This window comes from Erythrolamprus reginae, chromosome 1 (assembly GCF_031021105.1).
Source record: "Erythrolamprus reginae isolate rEryReg1 chromosome 1, rEryReg1.hap1, whole genome shotgun sequence".
Lineage (NCBI taxonomy): Eukaryota > Metazoa > Chordata > Lepidosauria > Squamata > Dipsadidae > Erythrolamprus > Erythrolamprus reginae.
Genome location: NC_091950.1, coordinates 340131786 through 340148142, shown reverse-complemented (window position 1 = coordinate 340148142; position 16357 = coordinate 340131786). Strand labels below are relative to the sequence as shown.

General features: G+C 37.3%; 1 protein-coding gene across 6 annotated transcripts in view; it reads left to right on the top strand.

Moving 5' to 3' along the window:
• The window catches only part of CEP170 (centrosomal protein 170), a 113277-nt gene that overhangs the window by 54278 nt on the left and 42642 nt on the right, over positions 1-16357 (top strand). For 3 of the 6 annotated variants that reach the window (XM_070734028.1, XM_070734032.1, XM_070734027.1), the window contains 2 exons: positions 2317-2933; positions 16084-16233. In XM_070734028.1, the coding sequence (XP_070590129.1) occupies positions 2317-2933; positions 16084-16233 (767 nt within the window). The remainder of the gene's footprint in view (positions 1-2316; positions 2934-16083; positions 16234-16357) is intronic. The other 3 variants (XM_070734031.1, XM_070734030.1, XM_070734029.1) reach the window with 1 other exon arrangement.

Sequence of the window (16357 nt, the reverse complement as noted above, 5' to 3'; positions counted from 1 at the left end):
AACAAGTCAGTCTAGGTGACTGGGGCCCATACTTGTCCACCTGTCTGGGAAGAGTTTGATCTGGTGACACCTGATGAAGTGGACAAGGCCATTGGAGCTGTGAGTTCCGCCACCTTCTTACTGGATCCGTGTCCCTCCTGGCTGGTCTCGGCCAGCAGGGAGGTGACACGGAGCTGGGTCCAAGAGATTGTCAACGCTTCTTTGAGGAGGGGGTCCTTTCCGGATCCCTACAAGGAGGCACTTGTGCGCCCCCTCCTCAAGAAGCCTTCCCTGGACTCAGCCATTCTTAAAAACTATTGGCCAGTCTCCAACCTTCCCTTTATGGGGAAGGTTGTTGAGAAGGTGGTGGTGCTACAACTCCAGCGGTCCTTGGAAGAAGGCGATTATCTAGGCCCTCAACAGTCAGGATTCAGACCCGGCTACAGCACGGAAACTGCTTTGGTTGCATTGATGGATGATCTCTGGCGGGGCCAGGACAGGGGTTTATCCTCTGTCCTGGTGCTTCTTGACCTCTCAGCTGCTTTCGATACCATCGACCATGATATCCTTCTGCGCCGGCTGGAGGGGTTGGCAGTGGGAGGCACTGTTCTTCAGTGGCTCTCCTCCTACCTCTCCGGTTGGTCGCAGTCGGTGTTGGTGGGGGGTCAGAGGTCGACTTCAAGGTTACTCCCTTGCGGGGTGCCTCAGGGGTTGGTCCTCTCCCCCCTGCTATTCAATATCTACATGAAACCTCTGGGTGAGATCATCCAGGGGCATGGGGTAAGGTATTATCAGTATGCTGATGATACCCAGCTGTACATCTCTACCCCATGTCCAGTCAACGAAGCAGTGGAAGCGATGTGCCGGTGCCTGGAGGCTGCTAGGGTCTGGATGGGTGTCAACAGACTCAAACTCAACCCGGATAAGACGGAGTGGCTGTGGGTTCTGCCTCCCAGGGACAATTCCATCTGTCCGTCCATAACCCTGGGGGGGAATTATTGACCCCCTCAAAGAGGGTCCGCAACTTGGGCGTCCTCCTCGATCCACAGCTCACATTAGAGAACCATCTTTCAGCTGTGGCGAAGGGGACATTTGCCCAGGTTTGTCTGGTGCACCAGTTGCGGCCCTATCTGGACCGGGACTCACTGCTCACAGTCACTCATGCCGTCATCACCTCGAGGTTCGACTACTGTAATGCTCTCTACATAGGGCTACCTTTGAAAAGTGTTCAGAAACTTCAGATTGTGCAGAATGCAGCTGCGAGAGCAATCATGGGCTTCCCTAGGTATGCCCATGTTACACCAACACTCCGCAGTCTGCATTGGTTGCCGATCAGTTTCCGGTCACAATTCAAAGTGTTGGTTATGACCTATAAAGCCCTTCATGGCATTGCACCAGAATATCTCCGGGACCGCCTTCTGCCGCACGAATCCCAGCGACCGGTTAGGTCCCACAGAGTTGGCCTTCTCCGGGTCCCATCGACTAAACAATGTCGTTTGGTGAGACCCAGGGGAAGAGCCTTCTCTGTGGCGGCCCTAACCCTCTGGAACCAACTCCCCCCCCCTGAGATTAGAACTGCCCCCACTCTCCTTGCCTTTCGTAAACTCCTTAAAACCCACCTCTGCCGTCAGGCATGAGGGAATTGAGACATCCCACCCGGGCCTATACAGTTTATGCATGGTATGTTTGTGTGTATGTTTGCTTTTAATAATGGGTTTTTTAGTGTTTTTAAATTATTAGATTTGTTGTACATTGTGTTATTGTTGCTGTGAGCCACCCCAAGTCTACAGAGAGGGGCGGCATACAAATCTAATAAATAAATAAAAATAAATAAATAAATGAAGGAATGCATTTTGGAAACAGAAGGGATAGGTCTAAATTTTCTGCAGATTAACAATAGGTGTAAAACCTATACAATGGTTATTTCTTTTTGCTTTCTACTTTTCATGAATATTTAGAAGTAAGTTTTCTTTCCTAGGTCATGAGGTATTTTAACAAGGGGTTAATAAATTTTGATTGAAAATTAAGTTATCTCTCGTGCCCTCATTTTGATAGTAAAGTGCTCAGATTTCATCAGAACATGATTGGTTAAGAACTGGATGTCTTATGAATAAGGCAATTCAAACCCTTGGTGGTGAGTTGGCAAATGACTCTATTATTGTATAGCAAGTCTGAATGAGTGTGTTGTTGCTATGGGAAGCCTGACGACTTGTTAACTAACGAATCGTTGAGCTTCTAACAGAGAACCAAATACTGTATTTGTATTAACTTTGGAATGCTCTTTTTGCATTATGCTGAATGTAGAGAGCTAGATTTTTCTATTCTTTGTCTTTGCAGGAAATAAACATGATGATGGAACACAGAGTGATTCAGAAAATGTTGGGGCACACAAGCTGTACAGTAAACGTGCTTCACTTGAAGATCATTTAAAGCATCATTATACTGAACAGAAAAAAATACATTCAAAAGCTCTGAATGTAGAGAAACATTCTGATCAACCTGTTTTAAGTCAGACTGCCTTTATGATTGAGTTCTTTGATGAAGGCCATCCCCGGAAGAGGCGATCATATTCCTTTTCTCAAAATATAGGAGGTTTGTGCCCTGAAACACCTTCTCCAGCATCCCTTGCAAGAACTGAAAAAGTGAAACCTCCCTCATCAGCAGCCCAGAACAACTCCGCCCAGCACAGGGCAGTGCATGCAAAACTTTTCAAGCAAAAATCAGAAGAGCCTTCTGCTGTACTACCTTTCTTACAAAGTGCATTGTTAAGAAGTTCAGGAAGCCTTGGGCATAGACCAAGTCCAAACGAGGACATGGAGAAGAAGCTAAAAACTCAGCTTGTTTCAATGAATCTTGAAAAGGATGACGATGACCAAAGTGATAAAGGTACTTACACTATTGAACTGGAAAATCCTAACACAGAGGAGATGGAAGCACGCAAGATGATAGATAAGGTAAGCCATACAAATGTTTGCTATTTTAATTATTATTTATGATGGACTTGATAGGATAACTACAGTAATGATTATTGGACTAAAGCTCTTGTGATATATTCTTGAGAAAAATGCTACTCACAAAGCAAAACTGTTACTATGTTGTAGTGTTGTCCCAAAGCTGTTGCTAGTACACAGTTCCAGTTTTGTTTAATCCTTATGTGTACTACTTTAATAGTGCCATATATCTGCCTTGTTTTTTAAAATCTGTTTTCCAGAACTGACATAAATTTATGTCCTCAAGTTTTTTATTTCCTCCAAAGCAAATGAAATGAAATAAGGTAATATTGCCTGATTTATAAGTTGTCTTGTATTGAGTTTATAATTAAATATTTTTAAACAACTCTTATATAAACCAAGACTGTTCTTTTTGCTTACTTGTGCACCCCTTTTAAGTTACCAAATTTTTTGGACTATAAGATGCAAACACATACACCCTCAAAAAAAAGTGTGTGGAAATGTCTGTGCGTCTTATAGAGCAAATGTTGGCAAAGAACCGGCTGCCCACCAGCCCCCACCCTTCATCCTCTGCCTCCCAGCAGTTTGCCTCCTTGCAGCAAGCAGCAAAGCACCATTTAGCATGAGCAGCTGCTTGGCGGTTGGATCATCTCATGGAATGCTGATGATCAGCTGTTCCAGGCTGCGGGGATTACCACTGCTGTCACGCGCCCTATTTTCAGCCTCCATGCATCCCGTTTTTAGCTCGTTCCAGGCAGCTGGGATAGGCAGTGGCAACCCCACCGCCTGGAACAGGCCAAACCCAGGACGTGCAGAGGACAAAAATGGGGCATGCAGAGGTGGTGATAGGTGGTGACGGTGGTGGTGATAAATGGTGACAATCCCCAGAGCCTGGTATTCCAGGAGGCCAATCCAACCACCAGTCAGCTACTTGTGCTAAATCAGGCTGCGCTGAAACTGACCAGATTGTTTGCCGCTTGTTGCAAGGAAGCAAATCGCTGGGAGGCAGAGACAGATTTTTTTCCCTTGTTTTCTTTCCCAAAAGCTAGGTGCATCTTATAGTCTGGAGCATCTTATAATCCAAAAAGTACAGCAAATCATTTCATAAATATTTAAGTTGAGCTCAGAAAAATAAGTTAAAATATTTTTTAAAATACTATATAATTATCAATTTATAATAATTATAATTTAAAGAATCACTAACAACATACCAGCAATAGTAGTAAGCACATTTTTTGTGTTTTTTGGGTGGCGAGGGGGTGCTTTCGGGTCATTGTTGACTCCTGGCAACTACCTGGACAGGTCTTGGCAAGATTTTTTGGATGTGGTTTGCCATTGCCTCCTTCCTAGGGTTGAGAGAGAGGTATTGATTTGATCCGAGGTACCCAACCGGCTTTGTGGCTAAAGCAGGACTAGAACTCCCAGTCTCCCAGTTTGTAACCTGCTGCTTTAACTACTATAGCGTACTGGTTCTCTGAGTTTGAAAATACAGTATTTGGGATGCTGTAAATTATTACTCTTGCTACAGTTTGTTGAATGTACTGCTTCAAACTAATAATTTTGTTATGTCTGTTGCCTGATTATGATATTTTTAATGAAAATATTTAGCAATAACATAGAAGCATAATGAAATTTATTGTATTTATTTTATTTATTTATTAGATTTGTATGCCGCCCCTTTCCGTAGACTCGGGGTGGCTCACAGCAGTGATAAAACAGTATACAATGGCAAATCTAATATTAAGTCTAAAATAACAATTTTACATTAAAAACCTAAAAAAAACCTTATATAAAAACATACACACAAACATTCCATACATAAAACTACATAGGCAAGTGGAGATGTCTCAGTTCCCCCATGCCTGACGGCAGAGGTAGGTTTTAAGAAGTTTACGAAAGGCAAGGAGGGTGGGGGCAGTCCTAATCTCTGGGGGGAGCTGGTTCCAGAGGGTCGGGGTCGCCACAGAGAAGGCTATTCCCCTGGGTCCCACCAGCAGACATTGTTTAGTCGACGGGACCCAGAGAAGGCCAACTCTGTGGGACCTAACCGGCCGCTGGGATTCGTGCGGAAATCCTCATATATGTATGTTTAGGAATGAAATGTGGAAGATTGCTAGATTTCTATTTGGTTTTTCTTTCCTTTGTTCATACTGAAAATATTAAAATTATATACTATATAAAAATTATAATTAAAATTATATGCTATAAAAATTATAATTAAAATTATATACTATATATACTATAAAGTTTTTGCTCAATGTAGCAATAGTTGTCAGATTATGTGCAAGCAATGCTGCAAATGATCAGTTATAAACGATAATAGATAAATAAGTGATTGCCACACCAGTACATTGATTGTCCTCCATTGTGTTACAACATATCAAGTATCAGATTTTAACTCAGATACATTTTATTTTATTTTGTTTATTGTAAGAAAGTAGATATTTCCACTTATTAAGTGTAATCGAGAATTTAATGCAGATTCCCATGGGTTGGAACCAGAATATGATTTCTACAAATAAAAGATTTCTTTTTCAGTGAAAGAATTGAAAATTAGCTGTAGTTTCTGATGATTAAAGGAGATAAGAGGGTACATAGAAATTTATCTTTCCCTTCTTGACAGAGAAAGCCCTGTGAGTAGATGGGTGGAAAATCTAAGAAAGCCTTTAAATTGTTTTAAATAATGTATTTTTGGTCTATGTCCACATAGAACTCTCTTCTCATTATTTGAATTATGACTTGATATTTCACTCAAGCTTCCTTCTTTGTTTTAATAGCAACAGTGGTTGCATAGGTTTTTGAAGCTCATTCAATTGGAAAACAAGGAAGAGCTGTGAATGATTTTGGTTATGTTTTCATATTACACATCCCATCTGGATTCTATTTTTGTTCAGAGCTTGAGTTAATTTTTTTCAAAATTTAACTTGAAATCATAGTATTTAAGGGGGGGGGGGCAATTATTCAAGAACCTGATCAGTTTTTAAGCATTATAACTAATGATTTTTCATTTTGTAGAAAGAGAGTCCATAAATGATATAAAATTAAATATTTTTAGTTTTTTATATAGTGGCACAAAATGTTATTTATAACCAAGAAAACAGGAAAAAAAATACTATGACAACCTGCCAAAAAAGCCAACATAGTTCTAGGCTGCATTAACAGAGGGATAGAATCAAGATCGCATGAAATGTTAATACCACTTTATAATGCCTTGGTAAGGCCACACTTGGAATACTGCATTCAGTTTTGGTCGCTACAATGCAAAAAGAATGTTGAGACTCTAGAAAGACTGCACAGAAGTGCAACAAAGATGTTTAGGGGACTGGAGGCTAAAACATATGAAGAACATGGCAGTGACTGGGTATATCTAGTTTAATGAAAAGAAGGACTAGGGGAGCAGTGTTCCAATATTCTGGAAGGAGTCAAACTATTCTCCACCAAAGCACCTGAGGGTGGAACAAGCAATGAGAGGAAACTAATCAAGGAGAGAAGCAACTTAGAACTAAGGGGAAATTTCCTGACAGTTAGAACAATGAATCAATGGAACAACTTACCTCCAGAAGTTGTGAATGCTCCCAACACTGGAAGTTTTTAAAAAGATGTTGGATAATCATTTGTCTGAAGTAGTGTAGAGTTTCCTGCCTAAGCAGGGGACTAGAAGTCTAGAAGACCTCCAAGGTCCCTTACATCTCTGTTATTTTATTCTATTCTAACCAGAATACAGTAGTTCATGTTGTTTTTAAACTCCTGTAATGCTTATATTATAATTTTCTTGTTGCTATGATAAACTCCTGTAATGCTTATATCATAATTTTCTTGTTGCTATGATTAGAAATAAAATCTCCATCTGAATGGACATTACAGCAGTTCTACAGCTACTATTAGTTTACAACTTACCATACTTTACAGATCTAATATGCAATATTTCAAAGGAGCTGATATTTCACAATGTCACATACAGAATTAGCTGGGGGGATTGTACTACAGTTCTGAATGTCAGTCTAATAAATACAATAATTGAAAGGTGTGTGTATGTGTATTTTCATTCAGTAAAGAGAATATTTCAAAAATAGATCAAATTGAGGAACCAAGTATTCTTTAATATTTTATTATCTGAAACAGGTGAGTCATGGTGTTTTAATTATTAATCTTTACTACTTCTGGTGAACTATTCCATGTTTACATTTTTTCACATATGCATTTATGCATAATCCTTAAAGTTTAAATATAGTAAATTGTCTCACTTCTGTGACTAAAGAAGTCTACATCTGGATAATTTAGGATCAAGATAAGATTTGAACAAGAAAGAAAGTTGTCTTCTTTGAAACTCGCTTTTGCTCTTCTTCTCTGTTGACTTTAGTACCAGGAATAAGAGATACATTAAGGTACTATATTATTCCCCCCCACCTTCCATCAGATTAGAAAAGATAAATTCAGTGCAGTAGCAGTGAAGTCCTGCAGTTCTGGGTTACTTTTGTCAGTTTTATCACTTGCATTGTGAACATGAATAGTTAGTTTGGTATTTTTGTTAGACATATTGCATGCTCTCGGTCTAGTGCTCTGTGAAGAGAGAAACAAGATCAGAATGTGAATTGCACAATATGGGATGGGGAGGAGAGGGTCCTAGAGAAATATCTCTCTGTCTCTTCAGAGTCCTCTCCTTTGTTCTCTCCCACCTCTCTCTCCTCCTCCCACCCTTCATTACTACATTCACAGATACTGATACAGATATAAATAAATACTGGTTTGAAACAAATTTTGTTTATGCCATAATTGGATTTAAAAGACTTAAAGTTACCTTATATTATTTGATAACAGGTTCCGTGAGGGATTTGCATAAACAGGAAAGAAATACCGTATTTTTCAGAGTATAAGACGCATCTTTTTCCTCCCTGAAAGAGGCTGATAATTTGGGTGCATCTTATACTCTGAATGTAGCTTTTTTTCAGCCCTAACTAGCTGCTATCCATCTTCCCAGCTCTTACCTTGCAGGCTCTTTCATTGTTTGCGAAGAATGTTTTCCAAGCCCTCAGTTTTTTTCCCATTGATCTAATTTGCTCCAAATGTTTCTTTCCTGCCCTAACCAGGTGCTAACAATCTTCCTAGGTCTTACCTGCTTGCAAGCTCTTTCATTGTTACTCTCTGCTAAGAATGTTTTCCAAGCCCTAAGTCTTTGCAGGTTTTTTTCATTTTTCTACTTGCGAGTTTCTTTCCAGATGCTAATGATGTTCCCAGCTCTTACTGGCTTGCAAGCTCTTTCATTGTTACTCTCTCTGAATAAGGTTTTTTTTTAAAAGCCCTAACCAGAGGATAAAATAATGTCCTGAAGCTGACCAGACTAAAGATGCTAGCCAAATGAATGTCTGATAAATAGATTCTTTTCCCTATTTTCCTCCCCAAAAACTAAGGTGTGTCTTATACTAAGTGTGTTTTGTCATTGGTATATTGTTCAATCATATTGTGCATTAGTAGAATAAAGATGAATTTCTAAGAAAAAAAGATTTTAGTGGGAAACTGATCAAACTTACAGATTTCACAGTGGAAGTGCTTTAAGTTCTATAGTGGGATGGGGGAGGGAAACGACCCTGAGAGCACACTCTTGGAGGCATTGTCTGTTTTTAAAGGATTTGCCAAACAGGATGGAGTAGGATGGCAGCCAAGCTCATTGCCTGTATTTAAAATCATTGGCAGGCTGCCGTGGACTTATTGGCATTAGCAGGGCACAGATGCTACATGTATTTCATATTAATAAAATAGAAGTTCTCTTATCATTATTTTACAAATGTGTTTATCTTTTAAAAATCTTTTAAAAATCATATTAGTGATCTGTGGGATTTAGAATGATGAATTTGATGATCCATGGGATTTAAAAGTATGACCATGGTGGTCCCCAAAGTCCGAAAAGTTGGGACCCCTGAGTTAGAAGGTTAAAATTCACTGACAAATAAAAAGAATGCCTATGCAATTGTCCTTGAATGACAGACCCATTTGCTTCCTCATGTTCAGGGCAGAAGAAATCTGCTCTGATCCTTAGTGTTTCTAAGTAACTGGTACTGCTTGAATTATTATAAATACCATGTTTAATATTAGTAGATGTATACATTCCTGTTTTATAAATTGCAATATATGTTTTGACTTTCTACTTCTATGTTACCCGTATTTTATATACTGTATTACAATATTATTATTACAATATTATGTATTGTATGTTATTTTGTAACTATTGCTTACAATTATTTTTATTCGTTTTTCTTTAGCATTGTTGTCTGACCTAATTCCATCCATTTTTATAAATTCGTGCTTTTTTCCGTTGTTCTGACAAATTATATTATCAGCTGTCAGTGTTCCTTTTGTCAAGAATCTTAAAAAGGTTAAATGTGTCTTTAATCACAACAATCTCTTTTACGATCCCAGTTTAAATGCCATGGTTTAAATTAATGCTGCAATATTTTTTATATTTATATTATTTTTTGAAATATTTCAGTTATTCAGAGCGATATTTGCTATTGTAGATTCCTATAATACAGACATGATTCATTATTGTGTATTTAATAATGTAAAGAGAATGCTTCTTTAGATCCGTATTCTCATTGCATATTTGTTACTAACCAGAATATGCTTATTATATATGATAATATACTCATGGTTATGTACTTCATTAAATCCTGCATATTTTCATAATGTTCATTGTCAACCAAAATAAAATCTGATCCAAATCAGAAATTATCAAAATTTGTATTAGTAATAGTAATTAGTGTTAACAACAATTAAATATCCAATCTGTATACTGTGAGGATGCTAAAAATAAGAGTAAAGATTGATCTTTGATATACTGACAACATAACTCTTCTCTCAAAAACCAAAGAAGAAAGTTAAAATTTGGCCTCTTGAACATCAAAAACACTAAGCGCATTGTAAGCAAATGTCAAAATAGCAATTGGTGAGTGTCAAATTGGAATTGATGATGAAAAGACAGATTACATTAAAATTGACAGTGAAGAGATTGAATCTATGCAAGATTGCATTCCTTCTTAGGACCGCAGCTTGATCAAAGCATTGAAGGCAATTCAGAAAGTAAGTTACTGATTGATCATAGCAGGGAGGTCAGTCCAGAAATAAAGCATTGAATTGCCCTGGATCACATAGCAGTGATGAACATGAATCGAGTATGTAAAAGCAAGCACATCACTCTGGCAACTAAACAAGGCTGCACAGTGGATACACATTAAAACCAACACCAGCAAACCATAGAAATAAGAGAAGCCAATACAAGATGGGGAAAATGAAGAGAGAAGCAATGCATAGAATCGCCAAGAATTGGAACTTGATTGACTTGACATCATGATCAATAGGACGACATAAAAATGAGTGTATTACAAACCACTTTTTTCAAAGGATACGTTTAGCCCTAATTACGAATAATTTAAAGGCCTATCTTGAAAGATGGGACTCTATCTTTATATGAGATTTATGACAGAGCAGTATTCTTGAAATTAAACAGATTTGTTGGCTAGGTAGATGACTTGCTGGGCATCAGATGCATATTAATTTCATAAAAGGGGGATAGAATAGATACCATTTCAGGGTTAATGTCTCTATATAAATATATATATATTATGTAGTTATTTATGTATTAAACATTTATATGACTATTCATCCTAAACAATGGTGGAAAAGTGATGAAATATAACACTCTTTAAGAAAACTAGTTGAGACTTAAAAATTTATCTCCCAATATAAATGTACATGTGTTGGCTCCATCAGTATTCGGAATTTAATGCTGGAGGGAAAGGCAGGTCTTTTGTGGCCTTCTAGAATTGTTTTATGAAGCTCTGAAATTTCTGTTAAGTGCTTAGGACACCTTCCTGATTTAACCTTAAATTTAAAGTTTTTTAAAATTTCATTTAATAAATTCATATACAACCTGACTCTCAGAAAATATATCTCCCTGCATAAAACGGATATGGATAACTCAAGATCACAATAAGTGATCCTGTGAACTAAAAACATAATGCACTTCTAGTCTTTGCCTGTTTCTTAAAATGCATGAGAGCTCAAATTATGTGGGATGATGAAGTTGCATAGGCCAGGCTTATCTGCCTTCAGCCTCCCAAGTACTTCTTTATTTCAAATTTAGGCCAAACCATGAGGACCTGCAAAGTCTGGAAGGAATTTCTACTCATCACTTAGCTTTCCTATGTAGAAATAGACTCAGCAGCCCAGGCATGTGTATAAAACTGTATTTTTCTAAAACAAGTTTTACTTTGGCTGACAACTAATGAAAAGTATATGTAAATCATCACAAGTAATATTGCTTAAATGAAAACGCTGAATATAAATTTCCTTCCAGCACACAAGGGAAAATTATATGTTTTTCTGAAGTTAAATAACATTAAGCAAGTTAATTTTTGATTTAACATACTGCTTTTCTACAAGTACAATATAATATGCATAGTTCTTTTTCCATATTTTTCCTTTTAGAAAACCTGGGAAAAAGTATAAACATATGAATTTTACAAATGGATTCCTTATTTAATGGACAAATAGTTTTAATATGTATTTTTTATTTAAGTAGGGCCTACCCTTATTTATCGTGTGACTTCTGAAAATATATTATATATTATAACTATAAATAATTTATTATGGAGAAAAATAAACATAGTTAGGCTTTCCAACTACTTAAATAGGAAATCCAGGCCGTAGTATGTATCAGAAAGAAAAATTAAACATTAAAAAAATAATCCCCAAAGAATATGTCACACCACTTTCCTACTGTTAAGAAAGACTCAAATTTGACTTTGGAAAATATTTTTAATAGAAATAATAAAGTTCTGGTTCTTTTGAAGGTCTCAAATAAACAAAGAACTGAAAATAGCTATAGGTAGTGATGTAACTTCATTTCTAATTAGTAAATACCGTATTTTTCTGAGTATAAGATGCACCGGAGTATAAGATATACCTTAGTTTTTGGGGAGGAAAATAGGGAAAAGAATCTGCTTATCAGATATTCATCTGGCTAGCATCTTTAGTCTGGTCAGTTTTAGCACATTATTTTATCCCCTGGTTAGGGCTTTAAAAAAAACCTTATTTGGAGAGAGTAACAATGAAAGAGCTTGCAAGCCAGTAAGTGTTGAGAACATTGTTAGAACCTGGTTAAGACTGGAAAGAATAAGTCTAACCAAGTAGAGCAATGAAAAAATACTGCAAAGACTTAGGGCTTGGAAAACATTCACAGAGAATAACAATGAAAGACCTTGCAAGCCGATAAGAGCTGGGAACATTGTTAGCACCTGGTTAGGGCTGGAAATAAATGTTTGGAGCATGTTAGAGCAATGAAAAAAACTTGCAAAGACTTAGAGCTTGGAAAACATTCTTAGCAGAGAGTAACATTAGAATAGAATTCTTTATTGGCCAAGTGTGATTGGACACACAAGGAATTTGCCTTGCTGCATATGCTGTCATATGGAAGATCTTGCAAGCCTATAATAACTGGGAACATTGTTAGCACCTGGTTAGGGCTGGCAAGAAACATTCAGAGCATGTAGAACAATAAAAAACCCTACAAAGACAGGATTTGGAAAACATTATTCACAGAGAGTAAAAGAGAGTGAAAGAGCTTGCAAGCAGGTAACAGCTGGGAACATCATTAGCACCTGGTTAGAGCTAGAAAGAAACATTTGGAGCAAGTTAGAGCAATGAAAAAAAATTACAAAGAGGGCTTGGAACAGATTTTTAGCAGAGTAACAATGAAAAAGCTTTCAAGCTGTAAGAGCTGGGAACATCGTTAGCACGTGGTTAGGGCTGGAAAGAAACTTACTTGGAGCAAGTTAGAGTAATGGGGAAAAACTCTGCAAAGACTTAGAGCTTGGAAAACATTCTTCACAGTCAGTAACAATGAAAGAACCTGCAAGATAAGAGCTGGGAAGATTGTTAGCATCTAGTTAGGGCTGGGGGAGGAAAGCTTATGGGGGGGAGCTGCATTCAGAGTATAAGACCCACCTGAATTTTCAGCCTCTTTTAGGGAGGAAAAAAAGTGCGTCTTATACTCCAAAAATACGGTATGTTGGTTGGCGGCTCTCCTGCCTCGGGGTTTGCAGAGCTCTCTCTTCTACACACGGGGTGATTGCTTTTCACCTCCGTGCTTGAAGGAACCCCCGCTTCTTCACCCACCTCTCCAACATGGTTGTGCCGAAATTCAGCCGAAATTTCAGCCCCCGAACATCAGAATTCAGGTTCAGGAGAGCGGAGCGTTGCTCTGTCCTGCCTGCTCGCCATGGCCCCGCCCCGGAAGTCAGAGAAAAGTGCATTCTTATAAAGCGCTAAGCACCCTAGTTCTAGAAAAATGTATGTATAATGTGGAGAAATATATTGCTATTTTTTTATTCACAAAATCTCAATCTTCAGGATCCCCAAATTTCACGTGGCATACAGAGATCTTTCCATATGATAACAAAACATAATACTGTATGTCAATACAATGGCCTTTCATGGCAAAGACTTTACTATACAAATAGTTCTCAACTTACGACCACAATTGAAGCCTAAATTTCTGTTGCTAAGTGAGAGATTTGTTAAGTGAGTTTTGCTCCATTGTATTACCTTTCTTGCCACAATTGTTAAGTGAATCATTGCACTTGTTAAATTAGTAACATGATTGTTAAGTGAATCTGGCTTCCCCATTGAGTTTGCTTGTTGGACGGTCACAAAAGGTGATTGGCAAACTGCAACCGTCATAAATATAAATCAGTTGCCAAGCGTCTGAATTTTCATCACGTGACCATGGGGATGCTGCAATGGTTGTAAGTGTGAAAAATGGTCATAAGTCACTTTCCAGTGATGTAACTTTTGAAAGGTCAGTAGACAAACTTGTAACTCAAGGACTACCTGTATATATAGTGTTCTGCCGGCGTGTCCCAACAGCCCGTAATTACAGGGTAATTAGTCCAAAAAGACACACACCACACAATAGAAGGAAAACCAAAAGTCTTTATCAACAGAAAAGCAGAAAAAACTCCCTTTTTAAATGTCAAAGGGATTTTCTGGTACACACAAGGCACAGGTTAAATGCAATCCAATTTCTCACCTAGTAACTGGGAAATTGAGTCCAATTCCAAAGTCCAGAAATTCCACACACAGATTTGAACAGGGAAAGAGCAAAACATGATCTTGACGAAACTATGAATCAGATAAACTTCCACGAAGCTAAACCAGCATGCTGTTCTTTTTATCTGTAGCACTAATTACAGCAGCCCCACCCAACTACAGGTGGCCTCACTTATCTCCTTTAATAATCCTTCAGTTGTTCTCTCCTATGCATCACTCTATGCATGCGTGGGTCTGTCATAAGTTCTTGTTCAGAATCCAGGGATGATAAGGATGATTGATCTCCTAGGCTGTCTGCCAAACTCCCCTCTTCCCTGTCACTCACGCTTCCTTGGTCAGAGGAGACTTCGTCGGCAGATTCTATCGGGAGCAAAACAGGCTTGTGGCATGTGGATGTTTCCCCCACATCCACCTCCACATTCCTTGGGGCAGGAGTTGGGCCAGAGCTAACCACAACATATAGTATCTATGTATTCATAAAAATCCACACTTTTTAATGTGAATGTGAGATCCAAATTAGTATTTTAGGAATGCTCAGAAATAGTATTCCCTTTTTAAACATTTTGAATTATGGCTCCCTGTGCTATATCAGATAATTTTAATTTTTCCCTTTGATTCTGAATCCCTCGAGTGTTTGGAACTAATATAATATGATGGGTAGGGGCACAGCATTTGAGAAGACTGTAAGTGTCTTGTGTAGCAAAGCAAATATTTATAAACTTGCTATGGAAAAAAGAGGATTTAATATGTTGGAGTAAGCAGTTGATGTAATTTCCACATATTAAGCTAATCTCCACTGAAACAGATTTAAGTTTTTTAAAAAATGGTTTTTCTGTTTCAATCCTAATAGTGCTCAAGGTGGTTTAAGATAAAAAGAGCATTATGGCACTACTAGTATAAATGTATGCTAACATTCACTTTTCATCAAATGTATGGCATAAGATTTTATCCAAGGTGAAGGCTTGTATAAAGTTACAGCTTTCAGAATTTAACTGATGGTTCGTATAACAAACACACACACAAATAGAAAATAGAAAATAATTTTAATAATAGAAAAGAATTAAAAGGGTGCTACTACAATAAGTATTTAAATATGATATATTGTTTAGAGTTTTTCTAAAAACAAATGTTTCTTCAAATCAGTACATATTTAAATTTGCATGAAATTTTAAAATCTGGCACTTTTAAATCCCTGGACAGAAGATGATACTTTTCAGCTCTAATTCTTGCCAGGTAATTTTAGTGCCACATAAAAATGTCTTTCGGAGCAATAGCACTAATTGCTGTTTTTACAAATCTTCACTGATGTCATTGTTATTGCAAAATTTACACATTGGGATACTTGGGCTCAATACATTTATGCCAAGCATACATACATTTACCCATTTATTAAAGGAGCAAAACCAAAAATATATCTAGTTTTTATGGCCATTAATAGAATGTACCATTTAATCCATACAGTAATAAGCACATGATATACATTACATACAAACCAAAAGCTTCAGTACATGAAGCAGAAAAGAATTACTTAAAAACATTTCAATAATTCTTATTTTGTTTAAAATTACATCATACAATCAGGTGACACCAATTTATGAGTGTAATCCAAAGGTATGTTTCTATCACTAGAAACAATTTCTCCATCTTTCTGCAACAAACCTTCACAAAGCACTAAAAAATGTTTCCAGGACTTCTCTAATCTGTTTCCCTAGTTTTGGGAAGTACTGTACAGTACAGTACTCTGAAATTGCAGTGGAGGCAAGAAAGTCTTCTTGTATTAAAGGAAGGCTCCTTAATTTCATATTTTGATTTCATTCAAAGAAAATATTAACAATTATTTTGAATCTATAGAATTAGAACACATCATTTCTACTTTGAATAGCAAAGCATTTCATAACATTTTGTGTCACAATTACCTGTGATTAATGTGTTATTTTAAAAATCAGCCTTATAAGGACTCATTTTATATTAGTGGCAGTACCCATACATTCCCATTGAATACTACAAAGGAGGCTTTCAGTTAATGTATGATGATTTGTTTCGTTTTCAGGTTTTTGGAGTGGATGACAGCCAGGATTATAATAGGCCTGTTATCAACGAAAGCCAGAAAGATTTAGTAAAAGATTGGGCTATTAATTCTGCTACAATAGTGCTTGAAGAAAAAAGACCACTGAGTACAACTGGATTTCTTGATACAGAGGTAGAAATCAAATTTTGACAGGTCTTCTTTTTCTTTCCATTAAATGAGAGGACCTTTTTAGAGTCAGTGTTAAGTAGCTAATAAGAGCTATTAAATACTTTATTATTATATAATAGTAATATTA